This window comes from Arachis ipaensis, chromosome B9 (genome assembly GCF_059453495.1).
Source record: "Arachis ipaensis isolate K30076 ecotype BB chromosome B9, ASM5945349v1, whole genome shotgun sequence".
In the NCBI taxonomy this organism is placed as follows: Eukaryota; Viridiplantae; Streptophyta; class Magnoliopsida; order Fabales; family Fabaceae; genus Arachis; species Arachis ipaensis.
In genome coordinates, this window is record NC_142444.1 from 11,079,566 (window position 1) to 11,095,860 (window position 16,295).

A 16,295-nucleotide genomic window follows, 5' to 3' on the forward strand; every position below is an offset into this window, starting at 1 on the left:
CATATAAATAGGCTGTTACCACATCCATTAAATGTATATGCAGTTTATGATATGCAGATAAACTGACCAAATAACGCAATGTTATCGCATCCACTACAGGGGAATACGTTTCTTCATAATCTATACCGGGCCTTTGTGAAAAACTTTGTGCCACAAGTCGGGCTTTGTAGCGCACAACTTCATTTTTCTCATTTCATTTTCTCACAAATACCCATCGGTATCCAATAGGTTTTACATTTTCAGGTGTACGGACTACAGGTCCAAAGACTTCACGTTTTGCAAGTGAGTCTAATTCAGCCTTCATGGCTTCTTTCCATTTTGGCCAATCATTCCTTTGTCGACATTTTTCGACTGATCTTGGCTCAAGATCCTTACTTTCATGCATGATATTTAATGCCACATTATATGCAAATATTTCATTGATAATTGTCTTATTTCGGTCCCATTTCTCTCCTGTTAAGACATAATTTATCGAGATCTCGTCATTTTCACAATTTTTAGGTACCTGAACGTCTTCTGGCGTTAAAACTATATCAGAATTTTCGACAACTGCAGGTGTCTCTACTATGTCTTTTTCAACAGGAATATTATTTACCTCTTTTCTCTTTCGAGGATTTTTATCTTTGGAACCGACAGGCCTGCCACGCTTCTGGCGTGTATTTGCTTCAGTGGCTATTTGTCCTACTGGGACATCAATTCGAATTGGGGCATTTTCCACCCTGCCACGCTTCTGGCGTGAATTTGCTTCAGTGGCTACTTGTCCTACTGGGACATCAATTCGAATTGGGGCATTTTTCGCTGGTATATAAGATTTGGTTATCCTCTTTGTATCGGAAAATGCATCAGGCAATTCATTTGCTATTCTTTGCAAATGTATAATCTTTTGAACTTCTAGTTCACATTGCCCTGATCGAGGATCTAAATGCATCAACGAGGATGCATTCCAATTAAGTTCCTTTTCAGGAAGCTTATTCTCTCCCCCTAATATTGGAAATTTTGATTCATCAAAATGACAATCCGCAAACCGGGCTTTAAATACATCTCCCGTTTGTATCTCAAGATACCTCACTATAGAGGGAGAATCATATCCAACATATATCTCAAATTTTCTTTGAGGTCCCATTTTGGTGCGATTAGGTGGTGTAATGGGAACATATATTGCACACCCAAATATTCTTAAATGGGAGACATTTGGCTGCTGGCCAAAAGCTAATTGCATAGGAGAGAACTGATGGTAATTCGTGGGCCTCAAACGAATAAGTGCTGCGGCATGTAAAATAGCATGCCCCAAACCGAGGTTGAAAGATTTGTTCTCATAAGCAAGGGTCTAGCAATTAATTGGAGGTGCTTAATAAGTGATTCTGCTAACCCATTTTGTGTGTGAACATAAGCTACTGGATGTTCAACACTTATTCCATTAGCCATACAATAAGCATCAAAAGCTTGGGAAGTAAATTCACCAGTATTATCAAGGCGAATTACTTTGATTGGATTTTCTTAAAATTGTACTTTTAATCGAATAATTTGAGTCAGTAATCTCGCAAACGCCAGGTTGCGAGAAGATAATAAGCACATATGTGACCATCTCGAAGATGCGTCTATCAGGACCATAAAATATCTAAAAGATCCACATGGTGGATGAATAGGTCCACATATATCACCTTGAATCCTTTATAGGAATTCAGGGGACTCAAATCCAATCTTTACTGGTGATGGCCTTAAAATTAACTTCCCTTGAGAACATGCAGCACAACAAAATTCACTAAATTTAAGAATCTTCTGGTTCTTTAGTGAATGTCCATGAGAGTTTTCAATAATTCTCCCCATCATGGTTGTTCCCGGATGACCCAATCTATCATGCCAAGTTATGAATTCATTTGGGTTAGTAAACTTCTGGTTTACAATGGCATGTGATTCAATTGCACTAATCTTAGTATAATACAACCCAGATGAAAATGAGGGTAACTTTTCTAATATAACTTTTTTATTTAAATCATGAGTTGTGATACATAAATACTCATGATTTTCCCCATTCATTGTTTCAATATGATATCCATTTCGGCGAATATCTTTGAAACTCAACAAGTTCCTTAGAGACTTGGTAGATAATAGTGCATTATTTATTATAAATTTTGTTCCTTCAGGAAACAAAATTATAGCTCTTCCGGAGCCTTCTATCACATTGCCTGAGCCAATAATAGTATTAACATATTCTTCTTTTGGCACAAGATGGGTAAAATATATATCACTTTTAAGAATAGTGTGCGAACTTGCACTATCCGCAAGGCAAATATCTTCAGAATATGCCCTTGCCATTTTTCTTCAAAAATAAATAATAATTATAAAATGAGTAGAGGTACATGCACAGTTAAATTATTCACATGAATACTTAACAAACACATACATATATCAAACTATTCCATCATTGATCAAATAGCCAATATTACCTTCAGAATCCTTAAAGAAATTAGATACATCATAATGAGTGGTGAAATTTTCATCATTTGAAACAAAAATTGTTTCATTTTCTTTGTCATCCCTTTTCAAGGATGCTTGATAAAGATCAACTAGGTGCCTTGGGGTACGACATGTACGTGACCAATGGCCCTTTCCACCACAACGGAAGCATTTATCGTCAATTGATATACTTTGTCCATTATTTCTTTCTTTATCCCACTTCTGGTGAGATCTTTCTTGTGAATATAATTTCTTTTTCCTTCCATAATTTTTCTTGTTATCAAAATCTTGCCATTTACCTCTTCTGGGGTTAATTGCCGCATTTACTTCAGGAAATGGGGCGGCACCAACTGGGCGCGCTTCATGATTCCTTAAAAGTAACTCATTGTTGCATTCAGCAACAAGAAAGCAAGAAATTAAATCAGAATATTTTTAAATTCTTTTTCTCGATACTACTGCTGTAGGAGCACATTCGAGACATGGAAGGTCAAGAAAGTTTTTCCTAACATATTAGGTTTGAGGAAGTATCACATGATTGTATATTTTTTCAAAGTCTTTCCACAGATCTGCAGGATCTATTAATGTGAGATATTCATTTTTCAATCATACGTCAAGATGACGACGAAGAAAAATTATGGCTTTGGCTTTATCATTCTAGGATGTATTATTTTCAGCCTTAATGGTATCTTCAAGATCCATTGAATCAAGATAGATTTCAACATCTATATCCATGATAAATAATTATTTCCAAATATATCAAAAGCATTATATTCAAGATGAAAGAGTTTCAACATAATAAAAATTTGTTACCTGGAGTCTTCCTAAAATTTGATCAGAGTCTCGTACTGATAACGTGTTATAAAATAACTAAATAAATAAGGAAGAAGTAACAAATAAAATATGAAAATATAATTAGATAACCCAAGTAGTAATATTTACTAGAATTACTATCTCAATATAACTAGATGATTAATATATTTACTAATATTATATATAAAAATTAAGAGAGAGGAATACTTAAAATATTTGTAAGGAGAGAAAATATAAAAGAGAGAGAACGTTGTTATTATTGATTGTATTTTTCTTAGAAGCAAAGGCCTCTATTATACATGAATGGGGGATATAATTTCAAAATTCATTTAATATTATTCTTTCTTGAGAAAGTAAGTTTCACATCGGAATGGGCATCCACGTCCCATTCTTATCACAACAAGATAAACTAAAAAATGAAAATTTTTTCTTTATAAAAATGGTATGAAACCTAATTTCGTAAGTTCATCGAGTACTCTGAGCTCTTTCCAACTTGAAGCACACGATGTTGTCCCAAGAGATACGATACTAGCGAAAGATTTAAGTTTAACTACCATTTTCGGACCATCTACACTACAATAAAATATCGGACGTATACCTCGAATGCAAATTACTGCCACTCAAGCATTTTAAAAAAATATAAATGTATACGACTAAATCAATATTTATAGTGGTCTTTAAAATTTATAATTTTTATTATTTTAGTCTCTTAGATTCAAAATTTATTATATTAATCTTTGAGATTCAGTTCCAAATATTGTATTGATCCCTGAATCTTTTGACATAGAATCAACTAGCGAAATAATGAGTTAGTTCTAACATGACAAGTTAAAACCAATTTTATATTTAGTTCGCTAATTTAATACTATAAAAAGCTAAAAATTAACATAATGTCTAAAATTAGATTCTTAAAGACTAATATAAATAATTTTAAATTTAAAAAACTAAAATGATAAAAGTCTATGGGATTTAGTAGACATAATGGGTAGATTTTTTTTTTGGTGACATAATAGGTAGAAAATTTGGTATAAACGAATAGTATGTGAGCAAGTGTAAGGTTGCGCCTTCACTGAAGAGTGAAGAGTAGCACACTAGCATTTAATCACTTTATTGCCTTATTGGATGGCTCTTCTGTACTGATTACTGATACTCTCAGTCTCATCACTGCAAAACGCTTTAGATATTTAATAAGACTCTCTTTCCGAGAAGGACCACCCCATAACGTTTCTTCTAATTAAGTTCTACCTTCTACGTATTCAGATCCATTGCCTAATCTCTCTTACACACACTACTTTTTCAGTTTTTCTTATCTTATTCAACAGTCAACACCACCACAATTAGTAAATCTCATAATAAATTTATTATTAATTTCATTTCACTTACAGAAGTATTATTAAATATACATTAAAATATTTATTAATTTAAAATACGTATTAAATATAAAACAAACATTAAAAATAAATTAAACAATATCTATAGCTATATCTATACATAAACATAAGGTGGTTGCTGATTTTGGTAATCAGAGCACAAACGCAACTATTATCCTTAATTAATCTGAAATTAGTTTCTGTATTCTCTGAAACAAAACAAACCTTGCTTTTAAGTTAACTAACTCTGCTACTTGCGAAAAACGTGGGACCTCAATGCTGCCATCATCACTGTGTTTGCACTTATTCTTTAACAACTTTTTCTGTGCACTATAAATATCCCCTCCAACAATCTTGCTCTTGCTCCTCTAAAATCTAAATACATATTTTTATTTTTATATTTTTATTTTTCATTTTATCTTTCTTGTTATTTGCTCCAATAGGATGGGTGATAAATGTAGCATTTTCTCTTTGGTCTCACTTCACATTTTTCTTAGCTTTGTTTTGACCCAATCAGCTCCTGAAAGTGCCCTAATAACTCAAATTCCTGGTTTTAATGGCACTTTGCCTTCAAAGCATTATGCAGGGTATATGATTCTGTAACTCTATTAGCTCTTTTTCGATTTTAATTTTTCTAGAAACTAATTTTTTTTAATATTAGTTAATTCTCATTTCTGCTGTATTAATTGTAACCTTGAGTTCAGTACTGATCCACTGAGACTTAATTTCACATTGTCAGCTAATAAATTTGCATGAAAGTGTCAAATGATAGCAGTATCTACTAAAATTTTGACCCTTTTTTGTTGGTGATTTTATTGGTAGATAGTGTTTTACAATTTTGTGATGATGGGGTTTTTAAGTGTTATTGCCCGTTGACCGAGTGAGGGGAACTACTGAATTTGTGCCTGATTTTTATTTATTTTTATTTTTTGTTGCAATTTTTTGTGACAATGAAGGTATGTGACTGTGGATGAAAACCATGGGAGGAACTTGTATTACTATTTTGTTGTTTCGGAAGGTAAACCGGCCGAGGACCCGGTGGTTCTGTGGCTGAACGGCGGCCCAGGATGCTCTAGCTTTGATGGCTTCATATATGAGCATGGTAACTCAAGACACAGACTGTATAATTTCCTGTTTTCATTTTGATGCATTTTTTGGACGTGTCCAATATTTTCTTTTTGTTTTTTTGGTTTTATTTCGGATTTGATCTTGATACATGTTCAATATTACATTTTACATAGCTATGTGCAGTCAAAAGAGCTTAACTCTTTTTATATTATATTACTTGAAAGCTAATATCAAATATAAGATATGATATTATATGACTTTGATGGCTTCAAACTTTGAAGGAATGGTTTCTTCTGCTTTTGTGGTATTTCTTGTGTGTTAAGTTTTGAATCATGATTGTGACAAGTTTATTCTGTGATTGGTTATTAAATTCAGTGGCAAATGATCTGTAGGCAATCACTTCCACCTACAAGGCCTTTTGTATATGTTAAATTATATTATTGTAAAAGCAGGTTTCATCCTCAGAAATTCCCACATTTTGTCTGAATTCTGGCTGATAAAATTGATGTAAGGTTTACATAGGTCGTCAACTTTGTAACAACCGCATTTCACTGTTTTGTTGAACACATATGGATGTATTTTGTATTCATCCTACATGACGTTTCGATTCTGAAAATGACAGAATAATCAGCTCAATGTCTTATTACTAAGTAGATTTCAGCTGAAATAATGGCCTAAATAATTTCATTAACAACCTTTGGTTGTGAAATCTTGATGGTTATCCATAAATTGAATAATTTTTTCTGTGTGTATTTTCATCTGGAGTATGGACTTTCGAACAGTAGAAATAGTTTTTACATGACCAGAGTCTAAAAATCCTTTGTTGATGACTAACTGTGCTCAATTTTACCAAATTCAATATTTATTATTCATAAATTATAAATTATAAATCACAGAGCAATTGATTGTCTTTCAGGTCCGTTTAATTTTGAACCTGCAAAGACCGCAGGAGGTCTTCCCACCTTGCACCTCAATCCTTACAGCTGGTCAAAGGTCTGAAACTTTTAAGCTATATTAAAACCTGGAAGAGGATCTTTTGTCTCAATATACAGGGAAGGGTGATTTCCTTCCCAGGATATCTTGGTGCATTATTTGCATAATTCATCAGATGAAAAAGACTAAATATTTAGCAGTGAAAAGTCAACAGGAACTTAGTTATCGAAAAAAAAAAAGTCAACAGGAACTTAAGTTCAACATTACTGAGACTAGCATTCTTGTAATGGATGAATAGACACTAAACAAGATAGTATCAGGAATAGACACATTAGAGAGAAAGGCGGGATAGCACCAATTGCAGAAGGGATGGTAGAATTTCGTCTTAGATAGTTTAAATATGTGTGGAGAAGGTTTGAAGAGGCCCTGACAGGGTATAGGGAGAGTGGACCAGATGGAGGGTAGTTGTAGTCCAATAGCTACAGGTGGAGGGAGCCTAAAAATAGAACAGGTGAAACTATAAGAAAACATTTAGATGTTAATTAAATGTAAAGATAATTTATGATAGGGCACCATAACATTGTTTTTATCTATATAACTAATCCCATTTTTGTTGTCACTGTAGTTTGTTGTTGTCCTGATATGCCTGTGTAATTCACCAATTATTTATTGTGTATTGTCTTACTTCCTACTTATGATTACTTTAAATATGATTCTGTTCTGCATTATAGGTTTCCAATATTATATATCTGGATTCTCCTGCTGGTGTGGGATTTTCATACTCCAAGAACCAGACTGATTACGACACTGGAGACATAAAGACTGCCATTGATTCACATGCCTTTCTCCTTAAGGTAGATAAGAAACAACTGGGTAATTTTGACAAAATATCTGAGTTAATTCGAATATTTCTTCCCAAATTTCTAACTTATCTACCTTTTTATTGACCAACTAGTGGTTTGAGCTATATCCTGAGTTCCTTTCCAACACTTTCTTCATTACTGGAGAGTCATATGCTGGTGTTTATGTTCCTACACTTGCCTATGAAGTAGCAAAAGGTATGATAAGTTATGTCCTCAAATTGTTGAGTTAATGCGTTATTGATCACAATTAATGTGCATTTTCTTGATCCACAGGAATCGATGCTGGTGTGAAGCCTAAGCTGAATTTCAAGGTCTTTTAAAGTATAAGTGATCAATATATCTTTTTGAGGCTGTGGTTGTTAGCTGAATTAGTTGCATGCAGGGATACATGGTTGGAAATGGTGTTTGTGATGAGCAATTTGATGGCAATGCTCTTGTACCATTTGTGCATGGGATGGGACTTATCTCTGATGATCTCTATCAGGTGAAAATAAAATCCTTTGATGAAGTTCATCCAAGTGAATCATCATCGATTTATTATCTTAATAGACCATTAAATTATTGTTTTAAATGAAATTTGTAATTTTCTAAATCCATATTTTAGGCATTTTCAAACAAATTTCAATTTTCTCTTGACATGATTAATTTGAATTAGTTTATTTCTTTTTCAATACTCAATCTTAGAACGAGGTCAAGTATGAAATTTCCTTGTAAAGTATGCATTCTTAATTGATATGGATTTGTTGTCTTTTCAATGGTACTTGCTACAGGAGGTTAATGCTGAGTGCAATGGGAATTTCTATAATCCACTCAATGACAATTGCTCAAGCAAGCTTTCAAAAGTTGATCAGGTAATTTAAATATATCACAGCACTCGCAGTAAATGAGCCTAAGATGAATTCAGGACTTGCTGATGATTCTTTCTATTTCAGATAATTGATGGGGTAAACATATATGACATTCTAGAACCATGCTATCATGCCACAGAGGAAGAGGAGTTTAATAAAGAAACCTATATTAGGCTGCCATCTAGCTTCCGGAAGTTGGGTGAGACCGAGAGACCTCTTCCCGTGAGGAAAAGAATGTTTGGCCGTGCTTGGCCCCTAAGAGCGCCTGTGAGAGCAGGAATTGTACCAACTTGGCCAGAACTGAGCAACAACAATAATGTTCCATGCACTGTATGCTTCTTTATCTGCCTTTAGGCTTTACTGTCAATTTTCATTGGTTGATTGTTGAATAAGTAATGTCTACTTGTTTAAGTCTCTGAACGAATAACACAAAAATATATTCTAATAACTAAATTACAAAATGATTTTAAAAAGTCCTGAAATATAGAATTTGCTAAATGCTAAAATAAAATTCACTATTAAAAGTGTCTTCGATGATGTTTGAAATGTTACATAATGTAAATCATGCTTGTCTTTCAAGTTTGATGATCAGATAAAAACTAAAACTAGATTGGAGTACATTTTGTTTTAAAAGCAATATGCTAACTCTACTGACACATAATGGTGCTTAGAAAACCAAAGCTTTGGGTTCAAATCATGGTGTGAAGGGATTTGATGTTCTAGTTCATTTCTTAATAACATCAAGGCACAGTTACTGCATAAAATTTTGTTTGGATCTTCTCCATTTGTTATAATTCAATTTAGAAGAAATTAACAAAACATTTCCTGGTCAAAAGAAACAGTTCACAGTATTTTCTTTCTTCACACCTCTTGTTTCAATCATATCAACTTTGAGAAAAATAGTGATCATTCATTTAGCTGATTTCATTGTCTTAATACCAAGATCTAATATTATTTTAAGGATGATCGGGTCGCAACTGCATGGTTGAACAATGAAGCGGTCAGAAAAGCAATTCACACTGCAGAGGTGAGGTTTCAATATGATACACTTGTATTTTTGGTTGTTGACATGGATGAACTAAATTGAGATATTTCTGATGAAATAGGAAAGTTTGGTCAACAGTTGGGTTTTGTGCACCGACGCAATTTTCTTCAACCATGATGCCGGGAGCATGATCAAATACCACGAGAACCTAACTTCTAAAGGATATCGAGCACTTATATACAGGCGAGTTACCAACTCAACAGCATTTCTACATTTATCTCGGCAAAAACATATCATTACTATTTATTATCGTTTAGGTGCAGTTCATTGTGTGGTTGGTTAAATGGTGGGAGGGGAATAAGGTTCCCCTGTAAAAAGCATATATATTTACCAAGGTTAAGGGAGTAATCATCCCTTGTATTAATCTGTTTTTATGGTGAAAATATAATAATATAGAGAAAGAATGTAATCCTATTGCAATTTGCAAAATAGAGAAGCTATCTAGCTTCACAAGTAAGGAATTTCTACCCTCCTCAAGGAGTTTTCTACAGACACAGCACAGTGCCGCGACATTCACCACTAATTACCAGAAAATGTTAATATATCTCAACTTTTTCCCATCAAACTTGTTGCTTTAGTTGCTGTATTCTATGATTGAATTGGGTCTCTTTAGTTGTTAGTTGAGAAGAGAACTTTTATGTTCTTTGGCAGCGGTGATCATGATATGTGTGTTCCATTTACTGGGAGTGAAGCATGGACAAGATCTCTTGGATACAAAATCGTTGATGAATGGAGGCCTTGGTCAACCAATGGTCAAGTTGCAGGGTACATACATTTCCCTCTAATCTTAGTTAACCTCAAATGTTTGAATCAGTTAGATGGAAGGAACTTGTTAGATTTTGTGGCTGCTTCTCAAGTAGTCCTAGATAAACATGTTCTTCTTTTAATTATCTAAGATTATGATTTATGAAAGCATAGCTAGGTACACTTTCTGGTATCCCTACTAAGATTGCAACATTTTCATCATAAATCCTCCGGATTCCGGAAATGTTCTTCCTCATAAATTACCAATCTTGACTAACGGTTGACTAAATTCATAATTGGTTGCAGGTTTATCCAAGGATATGACAAGAATCTTACCTTTCTAACCATAAAGGTCTGTACATTACTCCCTTCAATTTTCTATTATATAGTCACCAATTTTTGATACATGACTGCATACATGGTTATATCCAGATACTTTTCAAATATAATGTATCCAATGATACATCAAAAAGTAATAATGGCAGAGAAAAGAAACTGGAAAGAATCACACTTGTTGTATATTAAATTACTTTTGGATCCCTTTAGATTTTGATACTAATTGATTACATCGGCACAGGGAGCTGGACATACAGTTCCTGAATATAAACCACAAGAGTCCTTGGAATTTTATAAACGCTTTCTGACTGGATTGCCAATATGAGAGGGCCTCATGCTACATTGATGACCTTTATTTATGAAGACAATATGCCACAAAAAAAGTATATGAACACAAGAGGTTATTATCTGTATTCTATTATTTATCTCCCATGTTTATTACTAAATAGCTACACTCCCCAAAATTCATATCATTATTACACATTGTTTAATCCTTCTGAGAGCTTAGTTTTATGAATTGTACTAAAGAATTTGATAGTGATTATCCTTTCATGCTTAGAAGATCGATACTTTTCCTTTTATATGTTTGAATAAGAGCTAAACAAAAAATAAATAAAAATTATTTAAAAAAAACTAGCACATTCTTCTTGTTCAAGTTAGAAGTGAAAATCAGGACAAAATATTATTTTCTATTCCTGTTTTAACTAACAAGAGGAAAATTACTATTTTAATCTAAAACTAATATTTCTATTATCTGAACTTGACAATCTATCTAAAATAGATTTGAGATGAGCAAAATCAACAACATTCACATCATTTTTGACTGAGCTTGTGACCTTGACATCCTTGAAGCCATGCAACCAACACTTAGACTTGTGATGACAGTAGGAGCAAGACTTACCCTTTTCCTTCATTTCCATTGGCATCAAGTATAAAGACCGTTTTTTCGTTTTCATTGGCATCAAGTATAAAAACTGTTTTTTTTTTTTTTTTTTTTTTTTTTTTTTTTTTTTTTTTTGACAAAGAACAAATGAGAGTTAGAAGCACCACAGATAACATTTTGAACTGATGAAAAGCAAAAACGAATATCACCAAGATGGCAAGATGTAAAGGGGGGGAAATAACGTAGAAATTTTGGAGATAATGTTGTACCTCGATGAATGCTTTACTGCAATGAGAAGGGTTCAAGCTCAATGAAATTGTTTCTGGGTACCAACTATGGAACAAGCGATTCACAAGAAGCCCATACTTATTAGATTGAATTCCCCGAACAGACCGTATGACCAAGTGTTTGATGATTGGCACAGGGAATGTAGCTGGGAATGAATATGGGTCATCTTCCTCTTCCCAATCCTGCATAATCCAAGGCATATTAAAACCATATTAAGAAAATAGGCAAACGAGCAGAATATAAGTAGCTATTTATACTTACATGATAATGATCATCATCAGGACGTATAGAGAGCGAGAGCCATGTCAAGAATTTTTGTGGTTTAAATTGTTTGACAAATTTCCCCAACTGGTAAAGAAATGGAGGAAACATGTGGAGATGAACATTTACTTGCAGTTGACTAGAACATTGTCGAAAAGATATGGAAGGTAAGTCGTCACCAGCAAAATAGTACCGAAATGATGACAGATTTGGAGTGTCAATTTCTAGCTTCACCATGGTAGAACAATTAGACAACACCAAAGCCTTGAGTTGACCACTTGAAATATTAATGATATCAAACATGAAACATTCAATCAATTCCAAACTCTCAAGGAAAGGAAATTTAGAAAACAGATGAAGAAACCACTCGTTTGTAATAATAAATTCAATCTTCATATTCATCAAGGTCAAAGCTCTCAAATTTCTGCAACTATCAAAACTTATCTTAGAGGGCTCATCACTGACAGCACCATAATATATTTTCTCAATATTTGGAGCATCAATATAAACTTCTTCTACGCCTTGAATATCAACTCCCTTGAGCTTTTGCAGACCATGTATGCCTAAGGATTTCATAAAGGAAAATTTTGTTCTTGAAGGATTGTATACGTAACACCACTTCAAGGTTATCTGCTCAATTAAAGGACAATGAGAAATAACATGCTCGATAGCACCTTCGTCATCAAAAAGGACATAGCTCAAGGATAATACACAGAGTGAGGAAAACTTGACTGAAGGATTCAGGAATTCTTTGTCAAATCTGATTCTCCCCTTAAGCACTAACTTATTAAGTGATCTTGCTTCAATGACACCTGGATGCAAGATATAACATAGGCACGGATCATCCTCTTTTAAAGTAGGCAGGCAAAGCTTTAGGGTCTGGACATCACATTCACTAGCTAACTTAAGCCACTGATCAACATCAGGGTATATAAGCTGAAGGTCATAGCAGGTTAAACTAAGCTTGAGCTTGAATTCTTTGATTGCTAAGCCTTGGTCACTGAACCTCACCAATCTTTGCTTGCCATGATCAAGGAATGCCTTAATTGGTTGATCTTCCTTCCGCTTGGAAAACTTCCTAATAGATCCTCGGTCACAAATAGACAAAATGGGAAAGGTATACAATGTTTCTCTCCATGTCTTAGACAAAACACTAGTCTTGATAGCATCTTTCTTTGGCAGTCTTGAGAGAATGTCATGAAGTAAGGTTTCTGGTAAGCCGGATATATGGTCCATTTTTTCATCCATTATTGTGTCCTTCAAAGCAAGTAGAAGAATATCAGAAACAAATAACTCAAACCATGTCAAATTATGGTAGTCAAAAATACCACTTTTCATGTTAATCAATAAGGTTCATGAGGTAGAGTTTTTTACTGATGAAGTTATCAAAGGTAGGTTTGCTTTTGAAGACAAGACAAGACACAAAGACATAGACATGGATATACATGTTCAGTGTTTGGTTATTAAGACACAAAATTAAGAGAAATACGGTTACACATAAATATCCATAAAATACATGTAATTTGTGTCTCTTCAAAAAGGTAAGACACACATTTTTGACTTAAGACATAAATGAAATTATATTTTTATACTATTTTACTCTTGCCTCATTTTTCTCTTTTTTCTCCATGCACTTTCCTTCTCCAGGGCTCCCTTTTCTCTTCTTCATCTTTGTTATTATTCACCTTCATCCTTTCCTATGAGAGTGGAACTCTCCAATGGAAAAAAAACTGGATGCTGTCAAGTGTTTAATCTCGGATTTGGATCCTCTAAAGTTTGAATTTTACTTTAGAGAGTAAAGTGTGATCTCTCACCGTTGATTTCATAGGTGGGACCAATAATAAATATGAAAGAGAAACTATTCAAGGGTAGAAGATCACACTTTACTCTCTAAAGTAAAATTCAAACTTTAGAGGATCCAAATTCTTTAATCTCACCCTTCATTGCTCTCTTTTTCCTATTTATTTTTGGTCCCACTTATAGAATTAAAGATGAGAGATCACACTTTATTCTCTCCAAGTGTTAAAAAAATGGAGAGGATCCATTTCATGAGTATATTGGCTGAGTACAAGTTACTGAAGTAGAGTACATTTATTTTTAAAATTCATAATTTTATTTTTACATTCATCTTTGCAATTCATAATTTTATTTCTCTTCTTTTTTTTCTCTGCTTTCTTTAATCTTCTTGACACAAACCCTACTAATATATATCTATGTAAAATTTTGTTTTGTTGTTTGAATTTACTCTGGATTATGAAAATGGAATTATAAATTAGTTTTGTTAGAAATACGAATCAGGTTGATGGAAGAAGATAAAAGGATAAAAATGCAGTTAATGAATTTTTTTCATATATCAAGGATAAAATAGACTTTTTAAAATAATGTATACTCTATCCATTATAATTGCCAAACACAATATTTTTTAACCGTCTTTGTGTATGTGTGTCTGTCTCAATATTTATGTCTTTGTATCTGTGTCTCAGCCTTTGTGAGACATGAAAGAAACAGAGCCGAACAAGAACAACGTGGGGATATCTTAAATGGTCATCACTGAGTGTTGAGTGTTGACATTTGACTTAAGGACTACAATGTTCCTTGTAATATAGAGACTCTTTTAGAAAAAGAAAATAGTTAATGAATTTTTTCCCCTTTGTTTTTTGCAACACTAATTAACAAAGCAAAACCCACAAGAATCATCATCGATTACCATGCGCTGAGACGCCACTAATTAGGATGCAAAAAGTAAATAAGATGAAGGATGTATTAAGTATATAATGTTATACATTATTTGTGCCCATTATATATTAAGTTTGACCACACAGTAAGAACAAAAAGAATCAAAGTTCAATCATTACAATATATAAAACTTCTTTGTTATATTTATGTATTGCTTTTGCAATGCTCCCATCACCTAATTTTGTTTAATCCATTAATAGAAGATGTAGGAAGAAGCATGATTTTTAAAAAATATGAGATTTTAAGGATTTGAGCTAAAGCAAAGTCGAAAACCTCTAACTCTATGTTCTCTGTGCAATATTTGAAGATTATTTGCCAAGAAACCTTTCAGTATATGCAGAAGTGCTAATAAATATTGGAATTAGTAAAATTTCTGTTGAGAATTTTTACATTTGGGTTGATTTTGTGTGTCCCTACTCTCTCTATAGTAAGCACTAAGCAATCGTATACTGATCAATGAGTTCAATACATTCAGCGTTAGAAAGAAGTATCAGAGAGACTAATCAGCAATCTGTCTCCCCATGCCGAATAAATTAAAGCTTTGAATACTCAAATTAGGGTTAGAATCACAAGAAGCTCCACACGTGCAGAAAACGATACATAATCACAGCTAATTTAATGGCAGTATTGGTTAATTAACAATGATAATAACCGCTAGATTGTTAGAACTTAGAACCGAACCTGGAACGCAGATTTCAGTCACCGAAGATTGAAAGAAGAGGGAGATGGCGCGAAGGGAGTGGCGGTTTTGAGTTTAACAGAGAGACAGAGAGGGGTGTTTAAATTTAAATATGATCCCTATTATTTAATACAATATAAACCGAAAATTTATTCAATCTTAATAATATCTTATCTTATCTTAAAAATTATTTAAATTATAATTTTGTACGAAAGTTATCAAGTTAATTTATATTTTTGTAATTTTAGTCAATTTTCAGTTAAGATAATGCTCGCTAATTTATTGGTTAAGTAAATTATTTTTTATATTTTATTAATTGTTTTTTAATTAAACATAAAGGATAAAAAATTATTTTGTCAAATAATTATGATATATGTACATAAAAAATTAATTATTTGTATAAAATATATATTAAAAATAGGGCAATTTACGTTTTTAAATTGTTTGAACCCCAATTTTACGTAAATACATTGTTTTAAAAACGTACATAAATACATTGTTTCACTATTTTATATAAACCGCTACTGCCAGTAGCGGTTTACAAGTGCACAGAAACCGCTAGTACCAGCCGCGGATTATGTGTATTTTTGGTTGGTCATAAACCGCTAGTACCAGCCGCGGATTATGTGTATTTTTGGTTGGTCATAAACCGCTGCTACCAGCAGCGGTTTATGTAGGTTGGTGTGCGTGCGTAAACCGCTGGTGCCTATAGCGGTTTACGTTTAGTATGTGTCAATGAGCTCTTTATATAAACCATGGAGGGGCCAAATGTAGAGAGGTAGAGTTTTATTCACAAATGGATGAGGAGGATAGTATTAAAAAATTACAATACTCAAGGTATTAAATTATATAAATCAAGACTATTTTTTTTATTCTCATCTCTTTTACAATTTATAAATAATAAAATAATTTATTTTTAGCCAAAAGTTCACTAAATCATATATTTTTCTCCTTAACAATCACTTTATTCTCTT

The 16,295-nt window shown here is 33.1% G+C and overlaps 2 protein-coding genes across 6 annotated transcripts; one reads left to right on the plus strand and one right to left on the minus strand.

Moving 5' to 3' along the window:
- The first annotated feature begins 4,731 nt into the window (after positions 1-4,731).
- On the plus strand, positions 4,732-11,035 carry LOC107618114 (serine carboxypeptidase-like 20). Its single transcript, XM_016320054.3, has 14 exons — positions 4,732-5,224; positions 5,594-5,739; positions 6,622-6,698; positions 7,370-7,492; positions 7,594-7,696; positions 7,775-7,812; positions 7,884-7,985; positions 8,272-8,352; positions 8,434-8,679; positions 9,311-9,376; positions 9,456-9,577; positions 10,046-10,159; positions 10,445-10,490; positions 10,716-11,035. The coding sequence occupies exons 1-14, from the start codon at positions 5,082-5,084 to the stop codon at positions 10,797-10,799; spliced, it is 1,491 nt and encodes a 496-aa protein (XP_016175540.1). The 5' UTR covers positions 4,732-5,081; the 3' UTR covers positions 10,800-11,035.
- A 38-nt stretch (positions 11,036-11,073) lies between these two features.
- On the minus strand, positions 11,074-15,414 carry LOC107614977 (putative F-box/FBD/LRR-repeat protein At1g66290). Of its 5 annotated transcripts, XM_088498351.1 has the most exons (4): positions 15,324-15,414; positions 11,907-13,163; positions 11,627-11,827; positions 11,074-11,448 (listed from the first exon to the last, which is right to left on the minus strand). In XM_088498351.1, exons 2-4 carry the CDS (start codon positions 13,152-13,154, stop codon positions 11,197-11,199), a joined length of 1,701 nt encoding a protein of 566 aa, XP_088354477.1. In that variant the 5' UTR covers positions 13,155-13,163; positions 15,324-15,414; the 3' UTR covers positions 11,074-11,196. The 5 variants fall into 5 exon arrangements, with proteins under 5 accessions (XP_088354477.1, XP_088354475.1, XP_088354476.1 ...); XM_088498349.1 differs by lacking the exon at positions 15,324-15,414 and having other exon boundaries at positions 11,907-13,368; XM_088498350.1 differs by having other exon boundaries at positions 11,242-11,827.
- Positions 15,415-16,295: the final 881 nt, after the last annotated feature.